The sequence below is a fragment of the Lampetra fluviatilis genome, chromosome 49, assembly GCF_964198595.1.
Source record: "Lampetra fluviatilis chromosome 49, kcLamFluv1.1, whole genome shotgun sequence".
In the NCBI taxonomy this organism is placed as follows: domain Eukaryota; kingdom Metazoa; phylum Chordata; class Hyperoartia; order Petromyzontiformes; family Petromyzontidae; genus Lampetra; species Lampetra fluviatilis.
In genome coordinates this window covers 985,710-1,005,617 of record NC_136323.1, presented here as the reverse complement: position 1 = coordinate 1,005,617, position 19,908 = coordinate 985,710, and the positions used below count along the sequence as shown (strand labels likewise).

Genomic DNA, 19,908 nt, shown 5'->3' with positions numbered 1-19,908 from the left:
ATATTGTGATTAGAGCGTGTATTACGTCATCACGTTTCTGACGTCACCTCAGGAAATTGTGCATGAAACTCGGATGACGTCATCCTATCGCGTTAAAACCCCGAAACGCGCGTGCCGTCGTTTCATTCGGAGCGGCTTTGCGTTGTGACGTCACGGCGCTTCTGTGCAAAAATACGCCGTGACGTCATCGCACTGTGACGTCGCTCTCCTTCGCGAAGAACCTTAAGATGGCGTCGTACAGAGGTAAGCTCTTTCGTGCGCGGCTGTCTTCCTCCGTAAAATAAATTAAGGTGAACAAAGAACGACGATTATATAATCTCCTGCGCTTCTAGAACTTGGTAACGCCGCTGTCACATCGCGTTGTGCGTGTTCTTTCGCACGTCTCGATCGTGGTGAGGGCAAGTCTTTGGTGACATGGCGCCAACGCCTTCGGGCAAGGCCTGAGGGCACAATGGCCCATGTGCTGTGGAGGGTCCGCTGCCCGAAACGTCGCCTATTCTCTTCATAGCACGTGAAGACGAAGGACTGACCACTGCCCCAAATGTCCCCAGTCATATTGTTAAGTTGGAGGTTTGCCCCCTTTTCTCTGCGCCTGATGACGACCGCTTGTGTTGCGATCGAAACGTCGTGAGTTTTATTAATTTTATTATTTTAATTTTCTATCTACAGTACGTGACTTGACCGAACGGAACAAAGACTACATATTGTTCCTGTTAAAACCTTGCAATGGGATAGAATGTGTTAAGTGCTGTTACATTTTATCGTGCACCTTCCTTGCTTCGTTCAATTAACGTATTGACTCTTGTCTTTGAACGCCTTCAAGAGAATACTCTTCGGTTCTTTCGGTAAAGTCACGTATGTGAAAAAATGAAAAAAATAGAAATAAATAAATCACGACGTTTCGATTGCAACACAAGCAATCATCATCAGGTGTGACAACCACAGCAATAAATGATTTACTGAAGTACTCGTACTTGATACAGATGTTTTGCTATGACGGTTTCACCTGAAGACGGAAGCTTGTGTTGCCTCCGAAACGTCGTGATTTTTATTTTATTTATATTAATTTTTATTTCATTTTTTACCTACGTGACTTTACCGAACAAACTAAGAGTATAGCTGTGATTTCTTATCCCGTTTGTTAAAAGCTCTAACAGATAAGTGGATTCCCTCCCCGTAGAGGTGGTTCATTATAGATTTGAAGTTTTTGTGACTGCAATGATCCATACTCTTTAGCCTTCAATGGCGAGTGCTCTTGTTTGTTAGCCGACCGCTTGGCGCGTTGGGCCTTCGGGCCTTCGTTCAGCAATCGCGGTAAAGACGATCATCATCAGCTATGGTCGCGAGCCATTGCTGGCTGAAGGCCTCCCGCCGTGTCTCGCGAATGCAGCAACACAAACCCCCATCCTGCGCACGAGATGATTTCATCGCTCCGTCCACCTCCACTGCGTTCGGGAATATTTATTATTGAATGAGTTGTATTTCAAATAAATGTTCCCCCAATATTTGCTTATTTCACGTACTGCATATGTTCGAAGTATTTACCCGCCTCTATAGTAACTCAGGTGATTGTTAATCATTCAAGCTGATCCCTGTGTTTTAACACGTTGAATCGCCATAACCCGATGCGTGATTGAAAGAAGCTGTTGTTTTTGTGTTGAGCAGGTGGTGGTGGTAGCTACTACCGTGGGGATAACAGTGGCAATTGGGACAATGATGGAAGGAGGTCGACAAGAGTTTCTGATATGCAAGACTCGTACGAAGGTGCCACATTTATGCAAATTAATCTAAAATATATGGAAATAAAGTCACCATCCTAAATGCAACATCCGTGTGGTTATTGTTGCGGAAGTGACTCCTGACGCCACAGATGCATGGAAATAAAAGCCCCGAGCATTAATAGTTATTTTTGCTCCGGTTTGTTTCAAACGTTCTGCCCAACTCTTTGATCAGTTTGTCCACTTTTCTCGAAGAGCAACATCCCTTTATACTAAAGTTGCATTCATATTGAATCATCTTTTCTTTAGCACCGTACGTAGCCAACCTTGCTGATCAGAGGTGCGGGTTGTGGAATTCCCTCGTCCATTAGGGATTTTGCGTCTGTTAACGTTTTTAAATCACGGCTTAAAACTCATCGCTTTGTACAGGCTTTCTCCGTAAACTTAAGATGTTATGCAAATGTCTTGTGGGCCTTGCGCTATAGAAAACCCGAGTTTATTATTATTGTTACTGACGGTGATAATTACAGACCACCCGAAGTGGAAAATGTAAAAAAAAAAGTGTTTAACGCTATTACCCTTTCCAATTCCGATGACGTACATGCACGTCGTACATTTTATCTACAGATTCCGCTCCAATGACGCACGTGTACACTTGCTGCTTTTTTTTACAAACATAACTTTAAACGGAGATAATTACAAAGATGTCCTTCGAGATTTCTGTTGCTTTTTTTGCTGTGCATATACTTAATTCGTCTTCTGTCTTCCCAAGGCATGCATAAAGACAACAGAAGTGAAGGTAATTACAGCACAGCCGCTGCGCTGCTGAGCACCATGCTGAAGATGATGACTTCGGACGGATCCCAGCCTGCCGCCCCAGGTGAGTGTCTGGGCTGTGTGAGATGTCGATTGGGCAACAGCGTGGTGCAATGTCACCACATTTCTGTAAATCCTATCACCAAATCGTGCAGAACGCACCGGATAAAAATATGCCTTTGCACAAAATAATTGGAATGCCAAGCTCCAACCATTACTATTTCAAACATGCAACAGTATGGCATACCTGTCAACTCCTTATCAGTGCCTATCTTATTACAGACCAATTCAGACCTTTATTGGTCACCCCGTGCCCTTATAAATCTCAATGTTCATCCTACAAAGTCCCATCACAAGGGAAACACAGACAAATACACAACATTTTTGCCAGTATTGAAACGGCTGTATGCTATATAGACCTGAACTCAATTTTTCTGTCCAAGAATATGGGTAAGCCGTTTGGGTTGACAAGTATTGGATGGGAACTTTTTATTTCGCATTGTGAGGATTGACCTCATTTCTGGTATTGAGAGTTCTGTGCCAAAGTGGCTGCACGTTTGTGTCTTTCTACAGTCTCAGAATCGGGCTATCCGAAGGATTGGTCGTCATCACAAGAGTAAGTGAAACATCGCTCGCACGTTTACAAAGTGGGGTTTTACCAAAAGGGATTTTTCAATGTCTGCAAAATTACAAACGCATTGTGTTCCTGCCAGCTGCAGTTTATTTTAAGTCCATATTTCAAAATGACTCGCTTCACAGTTAATTAGCACTTTGGTCTAGAGTTTTGGTTACTTTAATCCACAGTCGTGTGTTTGGTAGAACAGTTTAGAGTACATTGCAGACAAATTGGGAAACTACCAAGACAGGGTTTTCTCAACGCTGAACAATCGTGATAGTTTGAGTTACCTAAAGTCTTCAAATTTCATCAACCTACATGTGGTGGTGAGCAACTGCACATGGTACAATTTGGAATGGAGCACATTGATTTCTGTATAAAAAAGCATTTTTCTATTCTTTGGGTCTTTCGGTAAAGCCATGTAGATTGAAACATAATAACAATATCATGACGTTTCGATCGCAACACAAGCAATCGTCATCAGGTGAAAAATATAGCGGGGAGAGCTGCTGAGGCAGGAAAAAAATATATCCTGCCTCAGCAGCTCTCCCGCTATTTGACGATTGCTTGTGTTGCGATCGAAATGTCGTGATGTTATTATTTTTCTATCTACGTGGCTTTACCGAAAGACCCAAAGAATATGAATTCCTGCAGTCACGAAAGCTTTAAGTCAAGCATTTTTCTATTTAAATATTTTCATTTTACTGTTTGCCAGCCTGATTGTCTAGTTCGCCGATGTTGTAAGCCCACCCCCAATGTGTGTGTGGGTTTGCACCTTTCTTCGTGTGCATTTGTAAATTCAAGTCCTCTAACAAAAAACAGGCACACTCAAAAGGAATGGCTTACCAGCTTGTTTTGTTTGTAACGTGGCTTGTGGTTGGTTTACAGGTACAGCTATCGCAGATCGAATGACTCGTCACAGCTAGGATCCGGTTATAGCGCAGGCTACAGCGAGCCTTACAACAGTCAGATGACCCGTCAAACCACCGACTACAACTACCAGCCGCGCAGTGGGCAGCACAACCAAGGCCAGTATGGCCGCAGCAGCAGCTCATGGCAGCCCGATTATTCTTGGCAGAACAGGGGGCAGGGCTACTCGAAGGGGCATGACTTCTCGCAGGGCACTGGATGGCAGCCAAGTGGCCGGGGCAAGCGGGGCAAATGGGTGGGCAGCTCCCGAGGACGTGGCGGTATGCCCAACGCGCAGTGGAAATCTGACGGGCAGGGCTACGGAAACCAGACTGCCAGGGCCGGGCAGGGCTCTTCGAATTGGTCCAGTCAGCGCTCGGGCTCTCAGAGTCAGACGGGGAAGTTGGACTTGCGCAGCCAACCAGCTAAGCAGACCCCTGTGAGCGGGGCCAAGGTTCCAAGTCTTGTTGGTGGTGTAGGGCAGAAAAAAGAGAGCATTGCGCCAAAGGGCCAGGTCGGCCAGCAGAGCTTGCCAGCCAAGGCTCCCCCCACTACCAAGGCAGTTGGCACGACGGTGCTGTCCAAAAACCAAAAGCGGAAATTGAAGTGGCTTCCAAACAAGATCAACGCGAACCTGGCGATGGTGCCCGCTCAGAAGCTGCCGTCCTCAGGCGCCCAGCCGGGGGATGGGGCTTCTGGAGCAGAGAAGGGCCACCTCGGCAAGCAGCCGGTGAGCAGTGCCGGCTCGGAGGTGGGCGGCGGCGCCTGCACGGGACCGTCTGGCATGACCAATGTGCCGTCTGTAAGTAGCGGCCGCTTTTTGTTGTCCCTGTTTAAAGAAGTGGAAGGCCGGCTCACTCGGCATGAAATGGCCGTGTTGGAGCAACGAGCCCAGCCCTGCTTCGATCCTGGGTTCAAATCTGGGCGACTGCCCGTGATTAAACCAGGCTCTAAAGTGAAGGGAGGTGATGGTCTCGGCCAAGTCGCCAGTGACCGCACAAATACGACCATCCTCTTAAATTAGTTGTCACTCAAATTGACAGATTGAAGATGCCAGCTCTGGGGGTGGAAGTCTTGGCTTGAGTGGCATGCGGTAAACTCTTTAACAGGGGGTATGAGAGCACTTTCCATTGTTGGATGAGAAGAGGCCTATTGAAATGACTCCAGAAGTAGTTTTTTGATGTCATTTTATGTGGTCCCTTCTCCGCCACATTGTGATGCTCTGCTCGCTGTGGGAGTGGTGATGCCATTGATGCAAATTTTATTTCGAGATTGAGATTGAAAAGGACTCGAGCAATTGGCCCACAGAGCCAGTGTCGGGTTGGTAATGGCTGGTGCGCCTGGCTCTTTTTAAACATCGTACTAAGCGGAGGTGCTGCCTCGTGCTCGGCCATCACGCTGGTGGCGCTGGGGTCGGAGGAGCGCCGTCATACGTGCTCCACCCTCCCTTGCCCCCCCCCTCCCGCCGCGCACTTCCACCTCACACCCCCACCTCACACCCCCCAGATTCAGTCACAGTCAAGCCTCAGGCCCTGGCACCATAAATTCGGTGGGATGCCCGCCTTACTGCAGCCAGGGCTCGCCGTGCATCGTTTGCGGTGGAGTCCTCTTAACGGAAGGCACCTTGCTCGTCATAGCAGGGGTGCTACCCGTACGAAGCGCCGACTCGGGCTCTAAACCAAAAGGATGGAAGTTTAAAGTTTTGTTGTTAATGAGCAGAGCGTGCAGCCCCTGTCAAAGGCCTTAGCAATATTGAGAGTTTACTACTCTTGACTTTACAGAGGCCTTTGAGGGCAGAACTCCATAAATGTGGCATTGAATCAAAGCGGTTGACTGTTGAATGGACTTTATGAAACCCATAGTAATGGCTTGCAAATTCGAGAGTCTCTTTAAAAGTTTTCACAGTTGCTTGCTGGTGAAGGATTCGGTGATGACAGGAGTAAGGATAATTGGTCGGTAGTCAAGAGATCAGGTGGTAGGCGTACTAAATCCATATAGTTACAGCTGTGAAACTAATACCAAATGCAAATGATGCCCTGTTTTAATATTATAATTATTCAACTATAAACAAGCTTAGATTTTCTGCTGTAATATGTGGTTCGGTTATATTTACAAAACATTAACTTATTTCCCATTGCATAGGCAAGTGCTGCATATAAGGTGTTGCTGGTAAGATTGTATTGGCAGGGAGTTAAAGAAGAGGCTTGCTAAGACTAACCTAAAATGTGGCGTTTTATCAGGCAGCGATGTTGAGAAAGAAAGACCTCAGGAAAATATTAAGTTTTGAGATGTAGGTGCGGTGATCTGGTGAAGAAAATCTACCGCACAGAATTAAGAAAGTGCTAGAGGCCCGGGTCAGGAGGTGAGAAGTGAACTTGGGACAATTTGGAGAAAGCAAACGATGTGGATTGAGCGTTTTTCTGAGGGGAACGGCTTCCTGGACAAAGCTGTAGAAGAAATTATGTTGTGGAAACCGGCCTAAAGGTAGAACTAGGAAACGTGCTTGTGAGGTGACTTTAAGAAAGGCTGTTTAACAAAAACTTAGAACTCTGGTTCAGACTGGGCAGAGGGAGCTTGAACCAAAAAACCTGGCAGAGCACTCTATGAAGACACTTGCAATCGCTTGATACGTTTGAAACGTCTCGTATAGACCTTGTTAGAATGTTTACAGAGGCCTTGGCCAAGTACACTGTGAGGTTGTTGACCTCCACTAGTTTTTTTTTATCCCACAGTCGAGGTTACCATTCACAAGTTAATTCAGGTATCAACTGATCAACTAACATATATAATCGTTGCACTTGTTACCTTGGAAAATAGTTGCCACCGATTAAACATTATTTGGTAATACCGCTGCATTACCAGTGGGGCACAAGCACAAATAACACGAACATTCAATACATTTGTCAATAACACTGGCCGGACAAAACAAAAAAGTAAGTATATCATCGGTGACATTTCGGGCAATGACCCTTATTCACAGCTCATGAGTTTTACATGCGTGCTGTCAAGAGCCAATGCCCAAAACATCGCTTGTTACATTTTTTTTACGCCGCTGTTATTGACGTATGCAAGTGTTTTTGACACTGGTTTGGGGTCGGGTGTTTCCCGCCGGGTTTTTCCAGCGGCGTTTCCGTAACAACGGTAATGCTGCTGCTTGGCCGCGTTATTTTGATGCTACAATACGTACAACAAGTAGATCCACGTTGATCGTATCGGCTGGATGTGCAAAATATCGTCAAATCGTGGTTTATGTTCCTTTTATAAATGTATTTAGTAAAAATACTTTCTGGCAGTTCAAACATTAATTCAAGTTATAAATGTCAATTATATTTTAAATTGGTGCTTTTCTAAATGTTATTAGGAGTAACGGATGACGTGGTCGTATCACGTCATAATTTGTGTAGTGGATGTCATTCTTTGACGTATAACAGTGACGGCATGTGCCTTTGTCGGTGTTGCAGGTTGTAAATGTGCAGGCTTGTGGCAGGATTTTGTCGAGTGAACTTCAGTCGAAGAACGTTTCCGACATCTTGCTGTACAGCTAGACAATAATACAATATAAAATGTGAAATACAATTCCATAGTTATGTGAAACGGATAACAGGACAGTCGTCACATCCGTAAATTGTATATCGTATCGTGTAATTTCACGAAAAAGTAAATCGTAAAACCTTGGCAATATTTGTTTATGCAGGAAAATACCTGCCGAATCAATTTCCTGTGGTCTTGCCTGGGATGTTCCATCAGTTGCTTGTTAATTATGTTTGTTGCGTGTTGCTGCCAATGTGTTGGTGCAAGTCGAGAGAGGATGGTTTAAGAGCTGACCTGTTGTGGTGATGCAGACCGGAGAGGCAACCGAGGTGACAAATACACAGCAGTCTGGAGGCGCAGTGAAGAGGAAACTGACCCAGGGTGAGCAGCCGTTGGCCAAAAAAACCAGATTTGAAGATCACTGTAAGTACGCGCGATCCGAGAACGACTCATTTTCAGTGGATGGGCGAGTTAATCCATATAAGAACGTTTCAGCATTGATAAATTAGTACATTTGGTATTCGCACCGTTATTATGGTGCAGGGCTTTCGCATGCCTTTATAGACCTGCCGGTAATTACAGTTGAGCAAATTGAGGGTAATGTTGACATTTGGACCATGAATATGGCACGCAATGGCCTCGTTCCGAACGGCGACGTGAGGGGATCTGTAACGTTGTGTTTGTACGCTTTGTGCACCCACAATTACAAGATGCACGTTTTCCCCATATTTTAAAGAAAAATGTTGGTGTGACTTAATAATTGTGTGTGACCAGATGTGTATTCCATTATTGGCAGTGGTTACAAGTTGTGATGCATCTTACAAACAAGCTGGGATTTTCTGTTCTCCGATCTTAAAACACCTTTTCACATGCATTATTATTCGTTTCCAGACTGCACACCTTTTGTTTGGATGGTGGGTTTTATTAAATTTGTCTTTGTAGCATTCTGCCAAGTTGTGCCCACGGCACAAAGGGAGAGGGCTGGCCAACACAATCCCCTCGGGAACAAATGTCTGCAGTCGGCAGTGTTGGCTCCTGTGTTGTGACGAGTCTGAATCGCGATTAAATTTGTACGCAGTTGCCCAGTTCCATTGCTGTCATAAATTAAAGGTCACCTGACTATTTTGGGCTGATAGCCATGACCAGGCCATGTGTACGTATACCTTATCTTGTCATATATAGATTTTATATAGCGCCTTAGTCCAAGGTGCTTTGCAATCATAAAATTGTACATTTGATAATAGGGGTGAGAAAAAATAGTGGGGTTATTAAAAGTGGTGGTGTCGTTATGGTGACGGCAAGGAAAACAGGTGGGAGTGTGTGAGGGGTTGGGGTTAGGGTAGTGATCGGGGTTGGTAGTGATAGAGGGGTAGTGATATGGATAGTGGTAGGCAGAGTTACGAGGGGTTTGCCTAGTCGTAGCTGTGGGCCAGGGCATGGAGTAGCAGTAAGGGATAGGCAAGGGAGATGGATTATTACTTGTGTCATTCCCACATGCAATACATCCTGCGACTTACTGTTATGCATTGCATTTTAAAACACTTTTCTGTGTTTCAAAAGTTATTGTGAGGGGGGGGGGGGCGAACTGCAGTCAATTGCCAGCTCAGATCATCGTATCAAATGAGCCGCCGGGTTTGGGGAAATGTTTTTTTACGCCCCCCTTCAAGCCACGTCCCACTGAGCCCAACAGAGCAGTCGAGTAAAATATTTCCCCTGAAACTGGTTGACTTGTTGGTATATGAAGATCTGAGCTGGCACTTGACTGCAATTAGCAGCCTGGAGTTTTTGAAACGATGATTATTGTGCCATGTCTTACGCCTTCTTTTAAAACTTTGTTTATTATTCTTATGAAATGTTTCCAGCCTTACGTACCTTTTGGCTGGTGGATGTTCATCATCAGTTACACAAATGTTCAAGTAATTTGTCTGTGGTTCAGATGATTCAAAGTTCCAATATTGACATTCACAAGTTTAACTTGCACAGTAAACATACGTCGAGTTTTTTTGTACGGCTATAAGAATGACTAATAAATTAAATGATCTTTAACAATACAATCTAGATGAAATGTAACCCATTGTACTGTTTTTTTCAGCACCAGAGAGTGAAACCACCAGTATATTTGGAGGACTGTGGTCAACGAAACCCAAGGGCCCTAGACGCAAAGGTATTGTGTTTGCATTACTAGCGTGGGCCATGTCACACCAAACGCTAGTCGAGTCAATACATGGACGCATTAGCGGCACACGGGTGTAGCATGACACACCGGTCCTCGTAAAACAGTCTTACGATGTCGCCGTTGCCCTTGAGTGAGCTGCAGATTCCCCCATCAGAAGTTGCCTTAGATTCAGCAGCTGCTTTCCCATTCGAACGTGCGGTGACACCACGAGTCGTACTTTTCTGATGCCACCGTCCGCCCATAAATTATTCCGGAAAAGAATAGAGGAACCGTCGCGACCAAGCATAGGACACGAGGAGTCAAATCTGCCTTTGGAGCATGGAGCAGCCGATTCGTCATCGGGCTGGGTGCTTCTATACGGCAACAGATTGTGAAGCTTTGTGTTCAGCCGCTCGTAAAAACATTCGTCTTCCGGCTGTTTGGTCATCACGAGAACTGATTTTGACGCACCCACCACCCTACAAAATTTTCTCACTGGGATTGCGAATCGTGGGAAAATAATTATTGCTAAAAATGTGCTTTTATACCGCACACCAAAGGTGTTCCGCCAATACTTTCACGCGGTGATTTCCTGCTCAAATGCGCATTGAGTCATTGGTGTTCCTCTCGTGTTGGCAGCCCTGAGTCGGCGGTAACAAATCGGGGGGGGCGGGGGGGGGGGCGAGTCTTACACATTGAACTGTTGACTTCCCCACAGTGGTACTTGTTTTGTCTACCAACGGAGGGAAGATGGGCTTAGTCAACTTCCCCCCCCCCCCCTCAACCAGGATATTAACGGGAAGCTTTTCGATGTGGGGGCTGCTCACTCTCCCACTGAGCCACCTTGCCGTATAACCACTTAAAGGAAATAACATTTTATTCAATGGTCAGTGGGTGTGGTTAAAGTTTCTCCAAACAAGCAATCCGTTCACTCAAGTCTCGTTACTGTGCCAGACATGGTCATTTGTTACCCTCCTGTTGTCTTATTATCATGAAAATATAATATTTAGATTTGGATGGTGTTGTTCATGCAAATTGCATCTCACAAGCTGGAAGGCAGCAGTCAAGCAGTGAGCTGGAATTTCCAACAATTGCCCAAGCTTTGCGGTCCTCTATATTCAGATGTTTTCGGTCAATTAATGAGTGCATGTGGGAAAAGGGACGGATAAAATCAGTCGGCACTTTCCTGTATCGCCGCCTTAACCAGGGGTCGACGAGCTGCAGCTTCGGAGACACGCGGCTCTTTTTATTAAAGGGACTGCATTGTGGCTTTTGAAATATTGAGGGTATTTTTTACCGAATGTGAAAAACAGTGCTCCTCTTGTTAAATTGATTGCTGTGACCCCCTGACCATGGGAGACCAGTTTACCATGTCCTAAGCCATACCCTGCCTTGGCAGAATGAAGATCATGATTGTTGTGAACAGAGATTAACATGTTTCTTTTGCTTTTCTTTTTTTGCATGTCAACTGGATGAAAGGTACCAAAAAGTGAGTCTTGCATCTTATTCAAATGGATTGTGACTGGATATGATTATTTCACCCACATTGTTAATCAGGGTGGCCAGCCCGATTTCGAACTGCAAACCTCGGATGGGTTGCATAAGCACAATTGCCACACTTTTTTTTAAGGTGGACTTGGAGAAAGTACAACAACCACAATTGGCATGAAACGTGTTTTACCATATATATACATGCACGCACTTGAAAGAGTCTCCCAAAAACTTTGCAGGAGGGTCCTGCTATGTGTTTGCGATAGGGGCAACGATTGTACACTGGCCTACACTAAATCGAAAATAACATCACAGGCTCTTTCATCCACTGTGAAGTGGGCAGTGGTGCCTATTGTATGGGAATTACACTTGCAGTGTTAATCAGGGCCGCCTGCCAGATTCGAACCTCTGCGAACAATCAATGAACGCGCTATCGCTGGGCGGTGTCTGTCTCCTAGTGCAGAAACCTAAAAAGGTCAAACCAATTTGCTATATTCCAGCAGTACCAGGTGAATTGTACTGAACGCAAATAACTTTCCCTATGGCATGCAGAGTAGACTTTCCTCAGGTTGAAAGCATTAATACGTGAGAAGTGTCTCGTATCTAAGTGGGCCCACAATAACTCATGCCGAGGAGCCAATAAATATATTTAAAATAATTGTGTTACTTTGAGCAAATTGTCTGATAGAAAACCAGGACAAATTGATTGACGGTTTGCCCAGAACCTGGCAATAATCCGGCACCAAAAATATTTCAGCTTGCTGGCCATGGCGGTAACGTCGTATGCAATGTGACGTCCTGAGGACAAGTGACGTACAGCTTGAGACTTAACATTATTACTAAATATATACTTCAGCGGATGAATGCATGTCGGAGAGCATTGAACAGTCCACGCATTTGCATAATTATTCATCCTTGGGTTCTTTTTTTTTATTGGCCCGGGTGCGATGGCGCATGCATGTAGTCCCCAGTTCTCTGGAGGCAAGGTGAGGTGGATCACGTGGACGGGAGAGTTCGCTAACGAGGAGACGCCAGTATATAATAAGTGGATTCGTTGAATATGATCCCGTTTTGTTCATGTCCATTTACCTTGATTTCCTCCCACAATTGGTAGTCGTTAATAAAACTGACCAAACACCCCAATCGATAACAATAATTTTAGACTTTTTAGCCTTGTTCTTTATTGGGCAGATTAAACAGGACCCTGCGGGGTGGGCTGGTAGGAATAATACTAATACCGGTACAGGGATATCGACCGCACGCGCACGCGCACACACGCGCATAAACGTACACACGCACACACACACGCACACACACCGCACGCACACACACATACATGCACGCACGCACACGTAATGAAGTTGTGTTGCTACGCTTCCAGTTCGCCGTGAATAACGATCCGAAGCCCAATAGCGCCCATTCATCACGCCGCTCGAGTGGGCCGGACACGCACACACGCACGCACACACACGCACACAGTCACACATATACACACACGCACGCACACACAGACACGCACACACACGCGCATACACACGCACACACACGCACGCAAACACACACGCACACACACACGCGCAGGGGGAGCGGGCGGCCATCTTGTCGGACGGACGGACAAACGGACGCGGACGGACGGACAAACGGACGCGGACGGACGGACGGACAAACGGACGCGGACGGACGGACAAACGGACGCGGACGGACGGACGGACGGACAAACGGTCGGACGATATAATCTATTGGTGGTCTGGTCCACTTCGTTCCTACCAGTATAACAACTTTTTATTGATACTTGTTTCCCCACACCTGTTCTCTTACTCAGGCCACAGTATGGCTGCAGCCTCTGCCAGATCCGCACGAACAAAGCGTTCTTCATCAAGGGCCACTTGGAGAGTGTGTACCACCAACAGTCGCTCTCTTTCCTTGAAGAGGAGTTCGACAAGGATGTCTCCAAGTTCCTGCATGTCAGTGTAACCAGCCACCCACCACAGCAGCCAGCCATCCACAATGACACCCAACCAGTCAATCATCCAGCTGCTCTGCCACAACACCCACTCAGCCACCACAACTCCCACTCAGTCACCACAATACCCACTCAGCCACCACAACTCCCACTCAGTCACCACAATACCCACTCAGCCACACATCCACCACAACACCCACTCAGCCACCCAGCCACTCGGGGACCCACAAAACCCACCCAGCCACTCACCTGCCCAGCAAGTGCTTTAGTTAACTTGTCCGCACAGACCTTTCAGTGTTACTACCTTCAAATGTGTTGAGTTTTCTAAAGGATCTCTTGTGTCCAATTTTCTACCATGTTGCCGGACGTATGCAGAAGCTAATCTGGAGGAAAGCCGACTTTGTTATGAAGCGGGGAAACGAATCTAAGTGCGTCCTTGGCAACAGTGACGACATCTTTACGCGGACTACAAAGCGAGCAGAAAGAGGTTGGTTCTATGGTTCAGTGGCGTAATGTGTTGCAAAGGCCGGCAGGATGCGTTGTCGCTTTGTCCTCGCGTTGCAATGACTAACATCGCACACGCAATAAATGCATCGTCAACTCCGGCCCCGACACCTGCGGGGTCCCGAACCAGATTCACGTATGTCGTCTTGTTAGGCCAGCATTTCACGTGTTTTGATTTTGACTGGCTCTGCAAATAGCCGGTGGAAAAAATAAAAAAATATCTGTGCCGTGAATGCCTTGTACTGGTTCAGCAGTGCAAAAGAAGTGTAAGACCATCGTTTTGTGTGTCTGTGCGCGTGTGTGCAGAAGCAATCGTCCTGGATGAAGCACTGGAGATGAGAACAGCAGTGCAGTGTCATGCCTGCAATATGTTTGTGCCGTACACATTTTCAATGGTGGCTCAGCACCTTGAATCTCCGGAGCACCAGCAGAATAAATTGGTGTGTGAGTATGGGACGCTGTGGCTTTATGGTTAGCACACTGCGGAAGGAAATTAATCCACTTGATGTGCTGCCTATTCTGGCAAGCCATGAGAATGGGGTGGCCTCGATGCCTCGGGTAGACACTAAATTTCCAGTAAATTAACTTGTACAGGAGCCCCATGCTATAAGTTGCAGTGGGAGATTCCTGTAAATTGAATCGCTCAGATTATTTTTCCATGTTGTTGACTTCCTGCCGCAGCCCTAATGCGAAATAAAATAATAAAAGCACCCTAAACCAAATTTTTTAATGCAATAACTTTTCCTTACCAAAGTTTACTTTTCCAGTTCATTATTTTTCCAGTTCAGGGGCACCACGGTGGCGAAGATGTTAACTGCCTCGCCTGGTATACAGGAGCTAGTGGGTTTGATCCCGACGCTTTTATAGTTGGAGTTTGCATGTCTCTCTCCCCGTGGTCACGTGGATTTTTCTCCGGGTCCTCCGTTTTTTCCCTCCACATTTAGAAACAGTTTAGAGTATTTGGCTGCTATAAATTTCCACCGTGATAAGCCACTTCGTGGAGCTATAGTTTACGGCCAGGTCGCTTATGAAAAGAGCTGTACAGTTCTGTGGGCCTTACCTGGTCAAATAGAAATAGCTTGGTTTGTTTCTTCCAAAAATCTATCGATTGAATCTCAATGAGAGTTCCTGCTTGTCTCTTTTCAAAGGTGTACGTGACTGAAAGGAAGACGGTGGTGGTTGCTGTTGCCAAGAGCATTCTGGGAAACGACAACAACTCCGTCCTCCTCAAGCACTTCAAAGAGGTGTGTGCACTTTGGATCACCTCGACACAGCGTGTCGTACACACACACACCGCTGCTTGGACAACAAAGGTTGGATTCACGGTTAGGCTCTCTAATGGGGTCATCCACACGCTCACCACTCGTCACTTCTAACTTCCGTGTGGCGGCTGCACCCAGAAATCTATAATAAAAAATAATAATACATGTTTTCAAAGGCAATATTATAGTTCGTCATGATTGATGGTTTTATTCTGACTTTAATTATGGAATTTGTGCTGAAGATGGTTGGCGCAATTTCAAGCGAAACACCGTCGTATCTAATTGCCAAATTTGGATGTGAGGTTTTTCAACTTACCGTCGGAGCTAAAACGATGATTATCGACGCGTTAATGTACGCTTCACCATTTTAATGTGTTTGGCTGTGTTGTGTTTTGGAAGGTCTTGCAAAGACAAATTTGGCCAAATCATTCCGTGGCAAAACCAAACAATCTATTATCTCGCTGTCTCTGTTGAGCCGAGTCCCTTCTCAAATAATCGGCAATCAAGGCCTTCCATTTAGCTCTGTCCATGATGTTCACTCAAGAACCTTGCATTAGATAACTACCAGTTATTCATTTTCTTACATACTTAATTTGCCATGTTCCCCAGCTTCAGTCGATCTATTGATTCAAAATGTATTACTACGTTCCCATAATTCCATCGTAGCACATCGAAATAAAAGCCCTGTACTAAGTTTTATAATTGTTAAATTATTCATAGCGGCACCGTGGCAGCACCCAGCTGTGAATAACATGAGAGTCACAAGATTCAGACTTTCCTGGGTAAGCAGGGTAACGGTAGTCGTAATAATGGTTACATGCCAGTTTTGCTGCTCCACTTGATCATGTTGCAGTGCTGATGGGGCACCACGGTGGCGAGATGTTAACTCTCTCACCTGGTGTACAGGAGGTCGTGGGTTCGATCCCGACCCTGACGATGCATGTGTATAGTTGGAGTTTGCGGTGTCTCTCTTCTTGTGGTCACGTGTATTATTCTCCGGTCCTCCGGTTTTTCTGTCCTTATTTTAGAAACATGACTTTAGAATATTTGGGTGCTATAAATATCCACTTGATAAGCCACTTGGTTGAGCTATCATTTGTAGCCAGGTTGGTTCTGAATCAGAGCTCCATAGCTTGGTGGGCCTTACCTGGTGAATCCAACCTTTTAGTTTAGTTGAAATAGAATAGTTTAGAGATCCCCTTTCCCCTACCCTGAATTAGAAATGGCCTTGGCCTGCCCTGGAAGGGTTGAGGCATCTCGGAGCCCAGGTTCTCACGGGACAGGGTTAGGCTCCATCTTAACCACCCATAGTCACGCATCTTCACACTCACCGATAATCTACATTAACAAATTTCAGCAACTTGTGAGTGAGGCTTTTCTGGATTACATGAGAAGTTTAAGAATGTGTGGATATGCAGTTGTGCAGTGCACCTACACATTTCTTTTCGCGTTTGTTTGTGCCACAATCTAGGAAGCCACATAGCAGCTTGTATCGACACTCATTGATGGACTTTTAATTTATATCATTTCCTTTCTTTTTTTCCAGGGCAAAGAACCCTTTAACAACCCCGAATATGAACACCTCTTCATTTTCTCCGGCCATGGCAAGAAGCAGAATCCAGTGGCAGTGGTCAGTGAAGAAACCAGCAAAGAAACAGCCGCTAAAGATGATGCAGAAGCTGGGGAGGCAGCAGCAGAGCTGGCTACGCCACAGAGCTCTGATCAGACACCCGCTGATGAGGGAGAGATGCAAGGCACTGCACAGGAAGATGCCGACGATGATCTTCTGAAAGAAGACGAGCTCGCAGAGGCTGCGGCTGGGGAGCCCGAGTTGTCGGAGGGTGCCACTGCTGACGGTGTTTCAGGTGAAGATGTGGCCAATCCCCCTTTTGACCATTTGGAAACAGAAACGCAGGAAGGCGATCTCGGAGAAGATGGAGTTGTTGTTGACGACGGCGAAGATGCGGCGAGCTACGGAGACTGCGCCGCCACCGCACCGGCAGCAGCAGAAGAAGAATCGTTTCTTGGCTCTGTTGGTCAGGGCGATGCTCAGGAAGGTCAATACGTAGATGGTGAGGAGTCGGCGGCGTCTGCTGTCAAGGCAACGCCTGTCCTGGAAGAGGCGGTGTCGCTGCCCGCAGAAACCCTTCCATTTTTTGAGGACACCATCCCATCCGATTGGAGCCAGGGCAACGCGAGCGTGGAGATGCCCATAGTCATGGGAGGAGGAACGGCCGCCGTTGTCCGCAAAAGTCCGTACGGGACGCGGAAGGCTGGGAGGGGTCGTGGTGGGGCCAGCAAATCTAAGGCCACATAGAGGGCCTTGTTTCAATGCACAAGTTTATTTGCAAAATGTGCAGCCCAATTTAATTTCCTCCAATTTTTGCCGTCATCGTTTTCAGGTCTTTGGTATGCAAGTCGGACGACGGCATGCATTACTAATGTGGGGCCACATGTTGGAAATGTTGATTAATGCCCGATACACGTCTTTCACATCCGGCCAGTGCCCTAATGACATCGTCGCAATGGGTTAAGTGCTCTTGTCACGTCAGCGTGTTATATTGTTCATCAGACTCTGCACGGTCATTCTCCCTGTGCGAGTGGTAGCGTGGTTTTGTCATGTATGTTGAACTTCTTTCACGCCGAACGTAGCTAGCCCTGCTAATTGGAGGTGTGGGGGAAGGACGACAAACTAAACACAAAAAGCAGTTCTGAAGAAATCAGTTTTCAATCCAGATTTTTTTTTAAGTGACTAGCGTTCCATATTGCCGCAGAAGCGCATCTGAAAGTGTGCAATGCAGTCACCATCTTTGTTCGATGGTTAGCCGAAAGTCCTTGTGGCTAATCCTCCGATTAGCCACGGTTGGCTAACGTACGGTGCGAAAGAAGTTCAACTACATTAATCAGTGGAAACTTGTGCGTGCTACCGATTATTTCACTTCCACTTTTTCACTTAACTCCTAGACCTTCAATAGCTACTTCCCTGACATTTTGTCGGCTAAGTTGGAAACGGTGGACCTGTGTTTAATACCAGTAGATTAAGTGCATTCAAGAGCAGATGGAGATTTTAATTGTATTCTGTGATATGTTTAAAGAGTAATGTGGAATTCAATTATCTTCCATCATTAAAAGTATTGATTTTCAGAGTCGACCATATTTTCCTCCCATATCTGAATAGAGTCAAGTAACACATTTATCACATTCACCTACATTGTAAGGGGTAGAAGTTGTTTTAATAACTACTTGGTAAAATATGAGCTGGTTTTATTGTAGTAGTTGTTTTTTTAATGTTTTTTTGTTATTGTAGATTAGTGCGGGGAGGGGGGGTTGGTGCTTTTGAATGTTTACTAATTTAGATGCTTTGCTGTTGTCATGTGTAGTCATGCCAAGTAGATTTAGTTTTGCCTCGTGAGAAATCCAGAGATATGGGTGACTTGTATTTGCGAGATTGGACCTGGGCTCACGGTAATTACAAAACAAATTAACTCGGGCACAGAAATTAAATGTCTAAATGCAACTGTTCACGTGGGAAATTCAAAGTTGTGTCCAAACGTCAATGTATTTACGAATAAATTCCTTCGAATGCAAGCTGACTGGCCGATTATGTTTAGACTGATCAATGCAACTGCAAATGCTGGGTGGTTGCAGTTTTACTTGTTTTATCATCTCTGTTGACTCTGCACGTGCTTTCTTAAGCATTGCGCTCACCAGCTTAAGAACCAGGCTACATTATAGACTGCCAGTACACCTACCAAACTTAATAACCAGGCTACAGTCTACATTATAGACTGCCAGTACACTCCCCAAACTTAATAACCATTATAGATTGCCAGTACACTCCGATTAAGAACCAGGCTATAGTCTACATTAGTGTTATTTTTAATTACTTATTTTTTTTCTATACGTGACTTTACCGAAAGAACGAAAGAATATGAATACATCTTAAGTAGACATGTTAAAACAAATATGAAGATGGAAAACGCTCTACAGATTGCGTGATGAGAGCACCGAGACGAACGGAAGAGGGCGCTTCACCAAGGCACTTCACGGTAACAAAAAAGATTGAAAAGTTTATAGAAAATTGTACTGGAGGAATGAAGGCATCAAGATACATTGGAGGCTATAAAGTTGGGGTTGATCTGTCGGTGCAGCTATCATTGAAGGATCAACAATATGTAGACCTCGGGCAATAACTGAATGTTGATCACTACACAAAATGAAATAAAGCAGCAGAATGGGATTGTGGGTTGTTCCTATGTACTTAACCACTCTCCGAATAGCAGAGAAAGTGATTGGTGGGAAAAGTTAAGCGAGTAAGGTCTGTTGCTGTACATGTCAGTTGGACATCAACAAAGCAGCTGTGTAAGGTCCTTGGTTTTTTGAATAAGTCCTCGTGTTCCTGAAAAGTACCGTGTTGAGCGAAAAACGCTATCCGCTAAAGCAATTTCCCCATAAATGTAACGTTTGGCGAGATGGCAGGGGCAATAACCACGGGTACGCGGTCGTGTCACTTATTCCACTTACGGTATCACTCCGCTCAGCCGCCGAGCTAAAAGTAGTTCGTCAGAAACCGCGTTATAACGTTGGGCGTTCCACGTTATAACGGACGCTTTCGGCGTTGTGCGAAAGTTGCCGAATGGAAGAACCGCGTCGTCGTGAAAATGCGTTGTGCGAACACGCGTTAAGCGAGGACTTGCCGTAGATGTTAAAGAAAGTTGCTCGTAATTTTTTTTTAAAGTTAACACTTGGTGGCTATCCGAGACTCGGCTTGGTGATCCCGCAGTGCTGGCCCAGCTGGGACAGGATGGAGGACGGCTTGAACATCCTCCACAGTAGTGCAGTGCAATTCCCAGCAGTGACCTGTAGGTCGCACTAGTGACGTGCATCATCGCTGCCGACCACGAGATGTCCTCGTACGGGAGATCGGTACACCAAAAATAACA

At 45.7% G+C, this 19,908-nt stretch overlaps 1 protein-coding gene across 4 annotated transcripts; it reads left to right on the top strand.

The window, feature by feature from the left end:
• Positions 1-181: 181 nt before the first annotated feature.
• Positions 182-18,547, top strand: LOC144948414 (uncharacterized). Of its 4 annotated transcripts, none has more exons than XM_078877860.1 (13): positions 182-243; positions 1,666-1,764; positions 2,491-2,598; positions 3,108-3,150; positions 4,039-4,789; positions 7,902-7,971; positions 9,683-9,754; positions 11,225-11,234; positions 13,059-13,200; positions 13,575-13,686; positions 14,010-14,143; positions 14,852-14,947; positions 16,512-18,547. In XM_078877860.1, exons 1-13 carry the CDS (start codon positions 228-230, stop codon positions 17,280-17,282), a joined length of 2,424 nt encoding a protein of 807 aa, XP_078733986.1. In that variant the 5' UTR covers positions 182-227; the 3' UTR covers positions 17,283-18,547. The 4 variants fall into 4 exon arrangements, with proteins under 4 accessions (XP_078733986.1, XP_078733985.1, XP_078733984.1 ...); XM_078877859.1 differs by having other exon boundaries at positions 183-243; positions 7,902-8,013; XM_078877858.1 differs by having other exon boundaries at positions 183-243; positions 4,039-4,861.
• The last annotated feature ends 1,361 nt before the right edge of the window (positions 18,548-19,908 follow it).